Consider the following 12,959-nt stretch of genomic DNA (forward strand, 5'->3'; position numbering starts at 1 on the left):
AACATGTAAACCAGTACATTTATTACATTTAGCCTAGAAACACTATAATTCACTGCATTTTATTACCACTGTTGTACTACTCCTGTCCCAGGGTGTCTACTGGGATCAAGGTATTTCCCAACATTTGGTTCACTGGAAGCTTTGCACGTCTGTCCTGTGACCTGCTGAATTACACCTAAACACCAGACTGGTTATTAGCCAAATACAGACTTCAGTTAAGTAGTAGGCTGAGTAAATACCAGGTTACTCCACAGTCCCTGAGGACAGCAGGCAGACACCTGAGGTGTGGTCTCAGATAAAAATCCCCGAAGCAACTGAACAGTCTTTGAAAAACATTGGACAGATATATATATACAGGAACACAGGAAGTCAGGTAACAGTCAGGTGACAGTCAGGTGACAGCTTTGTTCCCTCCGGAACCAGCCAGTGTGACTTTTAAACAATCCGGTTAAGATAGTAGCTCCATTTACTCTTCTAGCTGATTGTGATCTGTAAAAAACTCCATGTCACATGTGGACAGATAAATAAATAATGCAATTAATTAATAATAATTATAATAATTATGGAGGGGGAGGGCAGCAGAAACTGATGGAAGAATGAGAGAATAAGCAATAAGGAGTAAGTTCTCACATTGAGTAAGTTGTGAACGGGGGTGGAGTATTTCAGGAGCAAAGAACAATAAATAGATAATATTTATTTTCCTCCCAGGTTTCTTCTTTAAATCATGTGCCACAGTCTATGTGCGTGCAATTCTTTTTCTTTGGTATTGAGTCAGGGCTGGAGGAGAGTGGTTTACTAAGCACCCTTAGATATCTGCACAGAGCAGGGGAGGGGATCAGGAGGTGGTGGTGGGGGGGGGGGCAGGTCTGGCGGTGAGCCATAGGCTGCACAAGGAGCTTAGACACCCAGCTGCTTGTCGATTCTGCTGAGAGCATCTCCCACAACATCAAGCTCATGGGTCAGCTCCTCCAGAACCCTGTGGATGCTGGCCGTGTCCCTCAGCACGTCCACGCTCTGGGTGTAAGGGTTGTACCGCACCGTAAAAGGCCTCTTGATGGTCTTGGCAAACTCCCTGTTAATTGGAAAAGGATTATCAACATTAAGGTGATATGGAGGTGCTGGAAGATCAAAAACTCTTATAAAACCAGATGTACTGCTTGACTACATCATCACAGATGAGAGAGATGTGTAAATGCTGATCAGGATGGACCAGGACCTTGTATCGCCATAATTAGCGTCTTATCAGATTGATTTGACAATGCAAAAGCCACCTCAGAAGGTATTCTCAGGAAGTGCCTACCTCATCTTAGCCTTGGCTTCTTCAAAGCTCTCCGACACGAAGTAGACATCTTGAAAGGTGGTGATGTTGCATTCCTGCTTGCAGGTGATGTTAGGGTCGAAGGGCAAGATTCTGCAGTTCCCAGAGAGTGCGTGCTGCAGTGGAAGTTCACATCAGCTTTACTGGCAAAGGTAAAAAAGCTACTGGCCCGAATGTCTGCCCAGTAAGGTAGATCATATCCTCAAAATAAGGCCTTCTTAAGGTCTGATGCTTGTGGAATCCCTGTACCTGTGTGGGGTTTGCATTGTATGCTGGGAAAATGTAAGGAACAAGGCACGCAAACATTAATAATACCCTGTTATTAACAATTATTTGGTAATGCATTAGGTTACACATGTAACGATGTAATTTGACACCAAGCCTCTGTGTGGCGCTCTTTGCTGTTTATAAAATGATAAAGTTTCGTACTCTCAGCTCGCTGGCGGAGGACAGCAGCCCAGCACCGTACGCCCGCAGCTGCCCATCCTGTTTGCACAGGCCGAACTCCACGGTGAAGAAGTAGCACTGGAACAGAGTACAGGAGGCGACATTAGCGCCACACGGAGGCCAAGCGCACGTCTGCCTGATGGCGGCGGGGCGCACGCTTCTCACTGTGGCCAGCTTCTGGATGGAGTCCTCAGAGGCCCCTAAGGAGGCCAGGCCCATCTCCTGTGAGAACTGTGCGAAGCTCGGCTCCGCCAGCAATGGGACGTGACCCAGCAACTCGTGGCACGTGTCCCTAGAAGCGGCGATCATAGACACACACGAACACAGACGCAAAGGGCACACACACAGACAGGTAAGTCAGCCATCGCTCCTGGCACTGTATCCATTTCATCATCCCGGGAGGGGTGGGCCGGGTTCCTGTCGGTGGATGTGAGGGAAGGCGGACGAGTGCAGCAGACTCACGGCTCGGGGGTGTAGAGGGGTGCTGAACCGTGCCGAATGTACTGGGTGCAGTGGAACACCCGGAAGGCGAGTCCGGCCAGGAAGTCCCTCGGAGACAGGTAGCCGGCTACTGGGCGGATGCTGAAGCCAGTGCGCTCTGGAAGGGAGGTGGGGCATAAGGTCAGAGCAGATCACAGCTAACGCGCCCACACAGCCATACACTGAGACAGCCACACAGCCACACACTGAGACTACCAAACAACCACACACTGAGACAGCCACACACTGAGACAGCCACACACTGAGACAGCCACACAGCCATACACTGAGACTACCAAACAACCACACACTGAGACAGCCACACACTGAGACAGCCACACACTGAGACAGCCACACAGCCATACACTGAGACTACCAAACAACCACACACTGAGACAGCCACACACTGAGACAGCCACACACTGAGACAGCCACACACTGAGACAGCCACACAGCCATACACTGAGACTACCAAACAACCACACACTGAGACAGCCACACAGCCATACACTGAGACTACCAAACAACCACACACTGAGACAGCCACACAGCCACACACTGAGACTACCAACGACTCGCACACTGAGACTACCAAACAGCCACACACTGAGACAGCCACACAGCCATACACTGAGACTACCAAACAACCACACACTGAGACAGCCACACAGCCACACACTGAGACTACCAACGACTCGCACACTGAGACTACCAAACAGCCACACACTGAGACTACCAAACACCCACACAGCCATACACTGAGACTACCAACGACTCGCACACTGAGACTACCAAACAGCCACACACTGAGACTACCAAACACCCACACAGCCATACACTGAGACAGCCACACAGCCACACACTGAAACTATCAAACACCCACACAGCCACACACTGAGACTACCAAACACCCACACACTGAAACTACCACACAGCCATACACTGAGACTACCAACGACTCGCACACTGAGACTACCAAACAGCCACACACTGAGACTACCACACAGCCACACACTGAGATTACCAAACACCCACACAGCCATACACTGAGACAGCCACACAGCCACACACTGAAACTACCAAACACACACACACTGAAACTATCAAACACCCACACAGCCACACACTGAGACTACCAAACACCCACACACTGAAACTACCACACAGCCACACACTGAGACCACCACACAATGACAGTACCACACACCCCTACAGCCACAACCGCATAGTCACACACTGAGGCTACTACACACTGGCATAGTTAAACACTAGCTGCTCCTACTACCAACAACATTTCTTGGGTGTATGGTCCCCGTCTCACCCTTGAGGAAGCGCGACACATCGTCCAGCTGGGGGACGTTGTCCTCCCTGTAACCGCAGTGCTCCTTCAACAGCGGCAAGTTCGTCAGATACTCCCGGCAGGCATGGCTGGAGTACAGCTTGTTTAGCTCACGGAACACGACAGCCCACGTGTGAACCTCCTCCTCGGTGAACTCAACGCGAGGGATGGGGTCTCCGCTGACATGGGGCGACAGTCACCAAGAGACAGTTACCATGAGAATATTTCAAATAAAGCTGTGGCTATGACACTGTGCCCAAAAACTTTTCCCATTGTGTTTCACAATACTGAGATGCATTAATGAACACATTACTGTGCTTACTGTGAAAAAACAAGCTAATGAATTCATTGATTGCATATACGGTAGGACCCCCAAATCCATGGTCTCAGTAACTGTGGTTTCAATTATCCATGGTTTACTGCGACCCCAAAAAATTTGGAAAATTCCAGAAACAAACAGTTCATAAGTTTCAAACCGCGCCACGCGAATAGAGGCTGTAACATGGTGAAATCTGCCAGCCCAGTTACGCCCAGTACATGACTGGTCTCCCTTTGTCCCCACACCCACGCTTCCCTGCAAGACTCTCTTCCAGTCGGCCTCTTGCTCTCTCACTGATCACATTCATTGCTACTTCATTGCAGTGCCTGTTGTAAAAATCTCTAAAAAGCATCAGTTTCATTGCACCATCATCCCTTGACATTATATTTTTTCATTGCTTTGTCATCAGTTGAGAATTAAGCTAAAATGTCAGAATCCCTTTCATTCAAGAGAGTACAGTACTGTATAATGTATAGTGTACTTTATTATCACTGTACTTGGTAATGCCTTACTGTGCATAACTTATCAATTAAACTTTATGATATGTATGTGTACGAAAATCACATTATATATGGGGTCCACGGATGGTTTGCTATTATCTGGGTTGTCGGCCAACCAAAGTAGGTCTTGGAACGTACCACTTGCAGATATGGGGGGACCACTGTAATCTGCTTTGAAGATTAATCTTAATTTCTTTCTGTCTGTGCTAGTGTTAGCATTAGTGAAGGACTTACTGTTTGTAGTTCAAGGCTAGATCAGAAAACTCTTTCCTCCTCCGCCGATAGACATTATCCTTGAAGCCCTATGGATAGGGATGATGTGAGCACTGATGTTTACACAGTGATCACGTATCAGTTCTGACAAATTACAGTCCTCTCAGCTCCTTAAATTTATTTGTTTGGCAGATGCTTTTATTCGAAGTGGCACAGATTTCAAAGAACAGGTCAGTCAGTCCCCGGAGCAGGTTGGGATAAGGGCCTTGCTCAGGGGCTCAAGAGTAAAATCATGCTGCCAAATCTGGGACTTGAACCACTGACCCTCTAATCACAGACACAGCATCCTAACCATCAGAGCCAAACACCATCCCAAAGCAAAAACAGAATTCTTAATACAGCATCAGTCATTTGATCATCACACAAGTGCCAAATGTTAACTATATGTCTCTATGTAAAGTGCTCCAACATATGATCACTGATGGAAAATCAGGTCTTCTGTCATGATAGGGGTGTTTTCAAGGTTCACCACAGGGCAAAGCAAGGTGTGTGTGTGTGTGTGTGTGTGTGCGAGAGCACTCACTGGGTGGTCCGCGTCTAGATCCGATCCGTACATCAGCACACGGTTGGCACACTTGTCCAAGTCCGAGATCTTCTTGGGGAACCAGGGAATGTTATCCATCGCTGAAACACAAGTCAGTTTTCACATCCTTTCATCACCAGGTCAAATTTATTTCCAATCAAGTTACGCTGTTCATCTTGTTTTGTGGTAATCTCATTACATCAGCATGCGGTATCACTCGTGGCTGCTAATTCATGACTGAGTCATTTCCTGTTTGTGGGCTGTAGCAGGTCCGTACCTTCTTCCTGTCGGCAGGAATTGTACGCCGTGCCCACGATGCCTGAATTCAAGTGCCTCTGCAGCAGCTGGATGAAATCATCGAGCTGCTCGTGGTTGCTGCTGCAGTCCAAGAAGATCTCAACCTCCGAGCGGTGTCTGTTCAATTTCCGAGACTCGATGTGTACTAAATTAACGTACTTTTCCTACCAATCAGATAGAGGAATTGTCCAGGAATTTAGTGACAGTACAGTCTTATGGTACTTATGTGTAATTTTTATCCTACTTGATAAAAAGCCATACCAGACCTAGTAACTATGATAAACATCTACACAACTGCAACATATGCTTCAGTTTGCACATATTTCAGCTGTGAACGTTATTATTGACAAAACTGCTATATTTTTTTTTAACCTGGAAAAGCTTCAATGCCTTAAAGAGTCCACCAGTGTCGTTCTTCAGGGAGAGAACCACTGTGGCGCAAGGCTGGTCTGGTACCGTCTGTGTTACATCGGTCTTCTCCTCTATCTTAATGAAGGTGGATTTGCTCATCTGTTGGAAGGAAAAAAGAAGACATCAAAAAGGAAAGTATAATTCATCATGAAGAGAAATCGTCCGGTGTCACAGTCCAATACATTCATAAGTAGAGTGAGATGCTTTCATCTGATTCAATTGTCACGAGTTTGTGTTCACGTGAGCACATTGAATATCTTATTAAATTTAGTAAGTTTAAAAAGTCCAAATACTCTATCCAAGAACATTAAACAGCTGACAGGTTCTTTGAAAAGTACTGAAATAGTACTGACTCCCAGAATCCTATACTGGCCTTTATAATGACTCCTTCAATAGAAGAGCTCATTGCAGGGGTGTGGCTAAGTATGGGCTCCAAACAGATAGTCTGTCCACCTAATAGACAGAGAAAATATAACCATTTAATCATTTAAAATCGCCCCCAATACATTTCGAACCCAACATCCCCAAAAGCCCACCCCAGGCTGGGATCCTGCTAAGACTGTGGATTCATTTTAAGTACTAAACGACCGCTTGACGTAGGAGTGAACTCGTGGATTTAGTCTTAAGACAAGCCTACATGAGAATATCAAACTTCTTGTTTGGTTTAAGAGTGAACCGCTTTCACATTACGATCTATCTAGATCTGAAACGAATCATGCATAAAGAAAGGCCGGCTTTTTAGTCCACTTCATACTATTTCTAGATTTCACTAGATACCCCTCGGATATAAGACATTCCCATGCAAAGAAGAACAATCACTGCTTAAACTCTCATGTGCATCCACTTGCACGTTGCTCTTACATTATGTTAATAAAGGTAATATCCCGCTCATTTCATATTAAATTAAGGACTGCGCAACGATGCAACTAGTAAAAAATCTAATTAAAACATTGAGGTTAATAATAAATGTTAGATTATAATGCATATTCAAATACAGATTAAGCTTATAACAGTATATATAATAGTAGTTTGGCAGCAATGCTGATTGAACCCCAGAACAGTTCTTGTTATACGCTGTCTATCGCTCTCTCGTTTACCGACAATGCACCAACCATGTTTGGTCTCACGAGCAGCGAAGGGACCAGGCAAGGAGGGAGGCTCCGCTGTCCCCGGCGAACCGTCTGCAGGATGCCGGACAGCATGAGGCGGCTAAAGCCGGACTCTGTGTGTTGTAACTTCTCTTTCTCACGCAATGTATGTCTGCCTTCCCGAAACGTCTTAAAGTAATCCTCAAGGAGATTGCTATAAGATCCCTATAACATTAAACTAAGACGACTACAGTCACCTGTACGCAGCGTGCAATTTGCTGAAAGGTGAGTCGGTGTTGGGAGAAGCGGCAGGTGAAGGAGAGAACCTGCGTCCGGAGATCGTGGTTCTGCGACGCGCATAGTTTAATTGCACTATTCCTCCTTCGAAACCCGCAATCAAAATGGGTTAAATGGGCCTCGGACCGGGCTAAACTGTGACGATCCGTGCATCCGCTTTCTTGCTGTTCCATCAGTGTACGACCTGTGTCAATTTACACATCACCCAATACATGATTAAATTGAGAAATGACCTTGCTCACCCGTATTCCCAAAATATTGGCGTATAATAAAAAGTGAACTGAATTGAAGAAGCCTTTCGGATGAGAGGTGAAACGTTTTGAAGAAATTGAAAAAGAAGTCCAGTTGCCTTCGATTCAAGCCCGTAAGATTATCATGTCCTGGACGACAGAGAACCTACACAGACACATGCATTGCATTATAATTATAATAATTATAATTATACTCTGCATCCCTGACCTTCTTAAGGCTTGACGCACCCGACCCACCAGGATTAGCTGCTTTACGGTGTGTCTAATCTGCAAAAGTGAGTCAAGTGAGGACGTTGCTCCTGTGAACGCAGCACAACGAAAAGTGTTTCTTCTAACGTATAGATACATACGTATAAAACGTGTCGATACTATATAGCAAAAACAACAGCTGTTCACAAATACTTGTTTAAAAAACAACGTTTTTCCTGACTTTATGTAGTAGATTTCATTACCCTGTGGCTGGCACGTTATGTTTTATCAACACAGTAATACATGTACATAAATCATGCTGAATAACATCCTCGTGTATTCCTATATTACTTATACATAAGGCATGTGCTTACCTCATTGTTGAGTTGTTTTTCCTCATAACTAGTGTTCATTGAGTCAAAAGACCTTCCTCGGCGTGGCGCTGGAGTCTTGCTTGGAGACATGTCAGTCTTCTTTTAATATTTATCCTTATGTGCAATTGCAACTGGGCAGCTTGATTAGTGAGTACCACAGTGAGGCCTATTTATGAAGGGGCGTGTATGTGCGTTTATGCATATATGAATTAATGTGTGTAAGTATGGAGGCGTATCAGTTTAAATGACGATATGGAAAATTGTTTGGGGGGGGGGGGGGGTTGGGCTTTAATTGTGCGCAAACAATTAGTCTGTTTCACATTATATTTCAAATGTATTAGATGCCCTGCGTATCATCACATTTGTCACAAGTGCAAATGGGAAATAAGAGAGGTGGCTGCCGTCACCCGTGATTTAGCGCTTATGCATTCTTTTAAATAATAAACATTTTTTAAAGAATCCGAAATAATTATTGATAAAGTAACTTTCTCGTTTGTGTGGGTTTCGCGTATGATATTTAAAACGTATTAGATCGCAAACCGATAAAATTGCTTAATTATAGCCTATTCAAAGTCCTATTTTCACAATTCAACGTTATACCGTTAGGTTATGATTAAATTGTGGAACATAAGATAATACTGGATAAGATCACGATATGATAGGTTAAGATATGATTATATAACATAATATTTCATAGGATAAGATAAGATTAATGTAGTATATAATAAGATAAGGTTAAGATAAGATTGTAGAACATACGACATCATAGGATAAGATACATCAACATAGAATAGCTTAAGATCAGGTTAAGATGAGACAAGATTTTATCTAATTTGTTCAGAGGGAAATTATTCACATGACATGTCTTTTCATTCCTATTTCCTATTGTTGTATTTCTTTGAAATAAATATTAATTACTTTCCATTCAGTTTTTGTATGTGTGTTTATTTAAAACATTGTGAATATTGACACAAAGTATGATGAGTTAATAAAATAATGATTAGTTAAAGTCATGTACATGTAGAGATTTGCAATGAACACTTACTATTGAATTACAGGCTTCTTCAGTTATGAAGTGCAATGCAAAAAATATAGAGAGGGACAATTCATTAAATGATGCAAGCACAGTGGGGGACATTTTTTGTGTTAAAGCCAAATTGCATGACCATTCTGCTGCTAATACAGGCCTTTAAGCTTAAAGGTGACTTAGAATGCTTTTTTTTTTCAAAATTGTTCACTGGTGAATATATTAAACATTTAGCTTTAGAATAGGTTAACAATTATGAAACAGATTGTGCACAAATAAATGCGCATAGGACATTTTTTTTGAAACACGTTACACAAATAAAGTACACTTTGAAAACTTGTGAAACCGATAAAGTACATTTTTCATTGTTCTCTGCGCATGCATCAACCCAACCGGAAAGGGTTCCGAGAGTGGCGCTCAGAGGCTGCGGCCTGTCACGCCCCGATCGTGCCGCTCATCCTGTGTGCCACGCCCCCGCGTTAACCACGTGCGGAATCCCCATGGTACCAGCTGTTCCTAGTCTGATTAGTTTCTGTATTTAAGTGCTTCCCTGTTAGTCTTTCCCCAGTCCTGTTATTGACGTTTTGGATCGCTAGTGTCTTTTCGTGCTCCTGATTGTGTGATTCCGCCATTAAATTTTACCGTAACTCCTGGACTCCCTCTTCCCTTCTCTTTCTGCCGTGTTCTCAGCGTATCATAACACAGCCGTCCGAAGCCAACCTCTGATGATAAAATTTACATCACGTCCCTTCCTCTGCAACCAAAAGTGCACGTGGTATAATGAATTATGAATTGGTCTTAAGTGTCACACCAGATGTGTTTGGCAACCCTGTTATCATAATCACTGTATATCTTCAAGATAAGTGCAACAGTAGACTAAGCTAATTTCCTAGATCTCTAAATTTACAAGCAATCATTTGAAGAGACAATGAACATTTGCTACAGGAGAAAGTGCTTCCCCCTGCTTAACTTAAAACAGATAAATTCTCCTTCATGTCCCGGCCCCCTTACACTACAATCCTTACATTTCAGTTTAGTTGATTTTTAGCACAGCTAACTTCTCCAACAGTAACGAAACCTGCATATATGACAAACCACAATATGCTACTGCCTGAGCATGCCTGTGAAGTTAACCTGAATGTCACTAGCAGGCTAACAAGTTAATCCACAAGTTCTGTGGCACAGCACTGCTGTTTGCTAATTGCTCTGTCCTTAATGACGTTCAGTGAGCAAAATTTGTTAGCATATTTTACTACATACTTAACATTAAGGCAATTTGCTCCGAGCAGCAAAGCAGCTTCATTCCTTGGTTTGCCGGTCATGGGAAAGCAATGTTCACAACGAGCAAGCTGGGCCCAACAGGGTGTGTCAGGGTGACTTGTTTGGGAGTGGGGAATCGGGTCAACTGTAAGTATGCCCTAAGTTTAACTTTAAATAGGGCCAACAAGTTATGGTTTAGCCTTAGACCTCCAGGGTTCTGGGTTTGAATCCCTTCCCTGGCCAGTGTGCGCTGACTTTGCATGATCTATCATTCATGAGGTTATCATGCCTCAATGTTTAGCTGTACTTATGTTTGCTGTTTTATTCCAAAGATTCTTATCCTGAATAATGTTTGAGTCAGTTCATCTAATACTGTCCATAACCCCCTTATTTCATTGTGCGAATGGCCCCCCACCCCACAGTGCCGTGGGTTAATTGGGCTACACTAACGAAGCTTCTAATTAGCCTCAGGAAGCAGCTTTGCTGTTGCGGAGCCAGAGACTTGCTCGGCACGGGTGAAAGGGGGCAGAGCTGCAATTGCGTGTCAAGGGTCGTCTCTAAGAAACTCTAGCCATTGTGTCAAGCAACTGTAGAAGGCTGCCTGGTGTACCTTTAAGAAAAGCTCTCTGATTTATCGATTTCACGCGTTAAGCCCTTTAAGTTATTAGATGCCAGTCTACAAGGTCAGCAGCTCTACAGGATGCCCTTTTCGTAGGTTTCAGCCACATGTCGATTTCAGGAGGCAACAGTGACTCCTGGTGGTGTCATATCCATGTTGAAGTATTTGGTAACACTTTACTTGACAGGGCACACATCATATACTAATACTCATGCAATTAATACTTATATAATTTACTACAAACTAAGTCTTACATACTGATCTCATGTTATTTCATCTTTAATAAATCATGACGCATATTTCATCCCATTCCTATATTTTTTTACTATATATGTTAATTCTGCAAACATTTGTGAACTACTGAAGGAACAAGTAATGAATAACAAAAGTGAAATACTGATCTCGTGTTTGTTCATCATTAATGAATTATGACTCTTTAAACTGCAGTAGCAACAATATTTGTTCATGATTTGTTCGTAATTTGTAGTTCAGTAATAACTGGGTTATTAAGTATTTGCGCCCCGTCAAGTAACGTGTTACCAAGAATTTAATATGTCCCAAAGAGGAGGTCTGTGGTACGCCTGGGGATTGAGGGGTGCATCTTTTGGCTTCGTACTGTGCCGCAGGAACAGAGGAAACTGCTGGACAATGATGTGGAGAGAAAACCACTCAGCCCAAATTCACTAACATGCATGTCAATACAGTGCTGGACAAAACATATTAAGGATCTGAGAAAGAGACTGCTGGAGCTGTGCTGTGCTAACAGTAGCCGGCCGCTAGTTTTGTGGCTGCACATTGACTGTGAAGGTGCAGGTTTAGATTCTATGCTTATCAGAAAGAATCATATCTTTAGTGGACACTCAGATGCAAAATACAGTCACATGCGATATAAATATTAGCTCATGCTTAGAATGGCTTGTGTTTCTAGTGACTTTGGAGTTATATCGCCACCCTGTGGAACAGCAGGAGCGGTGCATGTGTGTATAAGTACATGCATAATTGTTATACACCTCAAAGAGATGTGCGAACACACAGAGAAACACCGCCTCGCAAAAACCAGAAACCAGAACAAATGTAAACTGCAGAACCAAACAAAAACGGGGAACCAGAACCATTTTTTTATGGAGGCAGGAAAACCGCTACTGCAGGGTAACAGCCCGTTAATCATATATCCGTTTATTTTAAAAAGGTTTGGAAAGCTTAGTGCTGGAAATTAACACGTAAAGAGTAGCTCAGAACTTTACCAATCAGTGTATAAGGGGAACGGTGTGTTGTTCAGCGGATTGGGACTTCTCTGTGATCAGTAGGTCACCAGTTCAAATCCCTGTGCTGGTAGACTGATGCCATTGTCAGGCCCCTAAGCAAGGCCCCTAACCCCCAGCTCCTGGGGCACTGCACAATGGCTGACCCTGTGTTGTGATCCCCAAGCTTGCTCCGACCTGCATGTGTCTGGCAGAGTGCAAGTTGAGGGAAAAACAAAGAATTTCCCCATGGGGACCAATAAAAGTATCACTATTCCAAATTTTTAGCATTATTTTACATCCGACTTGAGCTGATGGTCTCAACAGCAAAGAGTCTGAAACTTAATAATTTAAATACAAAGGTCTGTTACTTGTGGGGATGAATGAAGAAAGCCAAATTAAATATTGGAGTGGGGGCATGTCCCATCCATGCCCCCTGGTTTCTAAGCACCTGGCTGTTGTCCATTACAGATATTGCACAATTATTACTGCAATATTAAACTGAAAATCTATCAGATAATAAAGGAACTGGATTACTAAAATGTGTCCTGTCATGGGTTGACGCCTTGCACCCGTAGCCTCTGGGATAGGATTTTCTCTTTATGGCCCATATCTAACATTCATCTTTGTAAAAGCCACATATTTGCAGGATTTTCCTTCACTGTAAGATATACAGCAAAAGCCAAGTCAAGCTTTTCAAATGAAA

General features: G+C 43.5%; 1 protein-coding gene across 11 annotated transcripts in view; it reads right to left on the reverse strand.

The window, feature by feature from the left end:
* LOC111835440 (tryptophan 5-hydroxylase 1-like) overlaps positions 1-12,959 on the reverse strand; it is a 14,186-nt gene continuing 1,227 nt past the window's right edge. Inside the window, exons 1-12 of one of the 11 annotated variants that reach the window (XM_023795762.2) lie at positions 8,107-8,239; positions 7,752-7,810; positions 5,869-6,006; positions 5,477-5,660; positions 5,200-5,300; positions 4,638-4,705; positions 3,567-3,763; positions 2,228-2,363; positions 1,931-2,057; positions 1,748-1,843; positions 1,301-1,434; positions 1-1,072 (exon numbers count right to left, since the gene is read on the reverse strand). In XM_023795762.2, the coding sequence (XP_023651530.1) occupies positions 898-1,072; positions 1,301-1,434; positions 1,748-1,843; positions 1,931-2,057; positions 2,228-2,363; positions 3,567-3,763; positions 4,638-4,705; positions 5,200-5,300; positions 5,477-5,660; positions 5,869-6,006 (1,356 nt within the window). In that variant the 5' untranslated portion in view covers positions 7,752-7,810; positions 8,107-8,239 and the 3' untranslated portion in view covers positions 1-897. The other 10 variants (XM_072698458.1, XM_072698456.1, XM_072698455.1 and 7 more) reach the window with 10 other exon arrangements.

This window comes from Paramormyrops kingsleyae, chromosome 13 (genome assembly GCF_048594095.1).
Source record: "Paramormyrops kingsleyae isolate MSU_618 chromosome 13, PKINGS_0.4, whole genome shotgun sequence".
In the NCBI taxonomy this organism is placed as follows: Eukaryota; Metazoa; Chordata; class Actinopteri; order Osteoglossiformes; family Mormyridae; genus Paramormyrops; species Paramormyrops kingsleyae.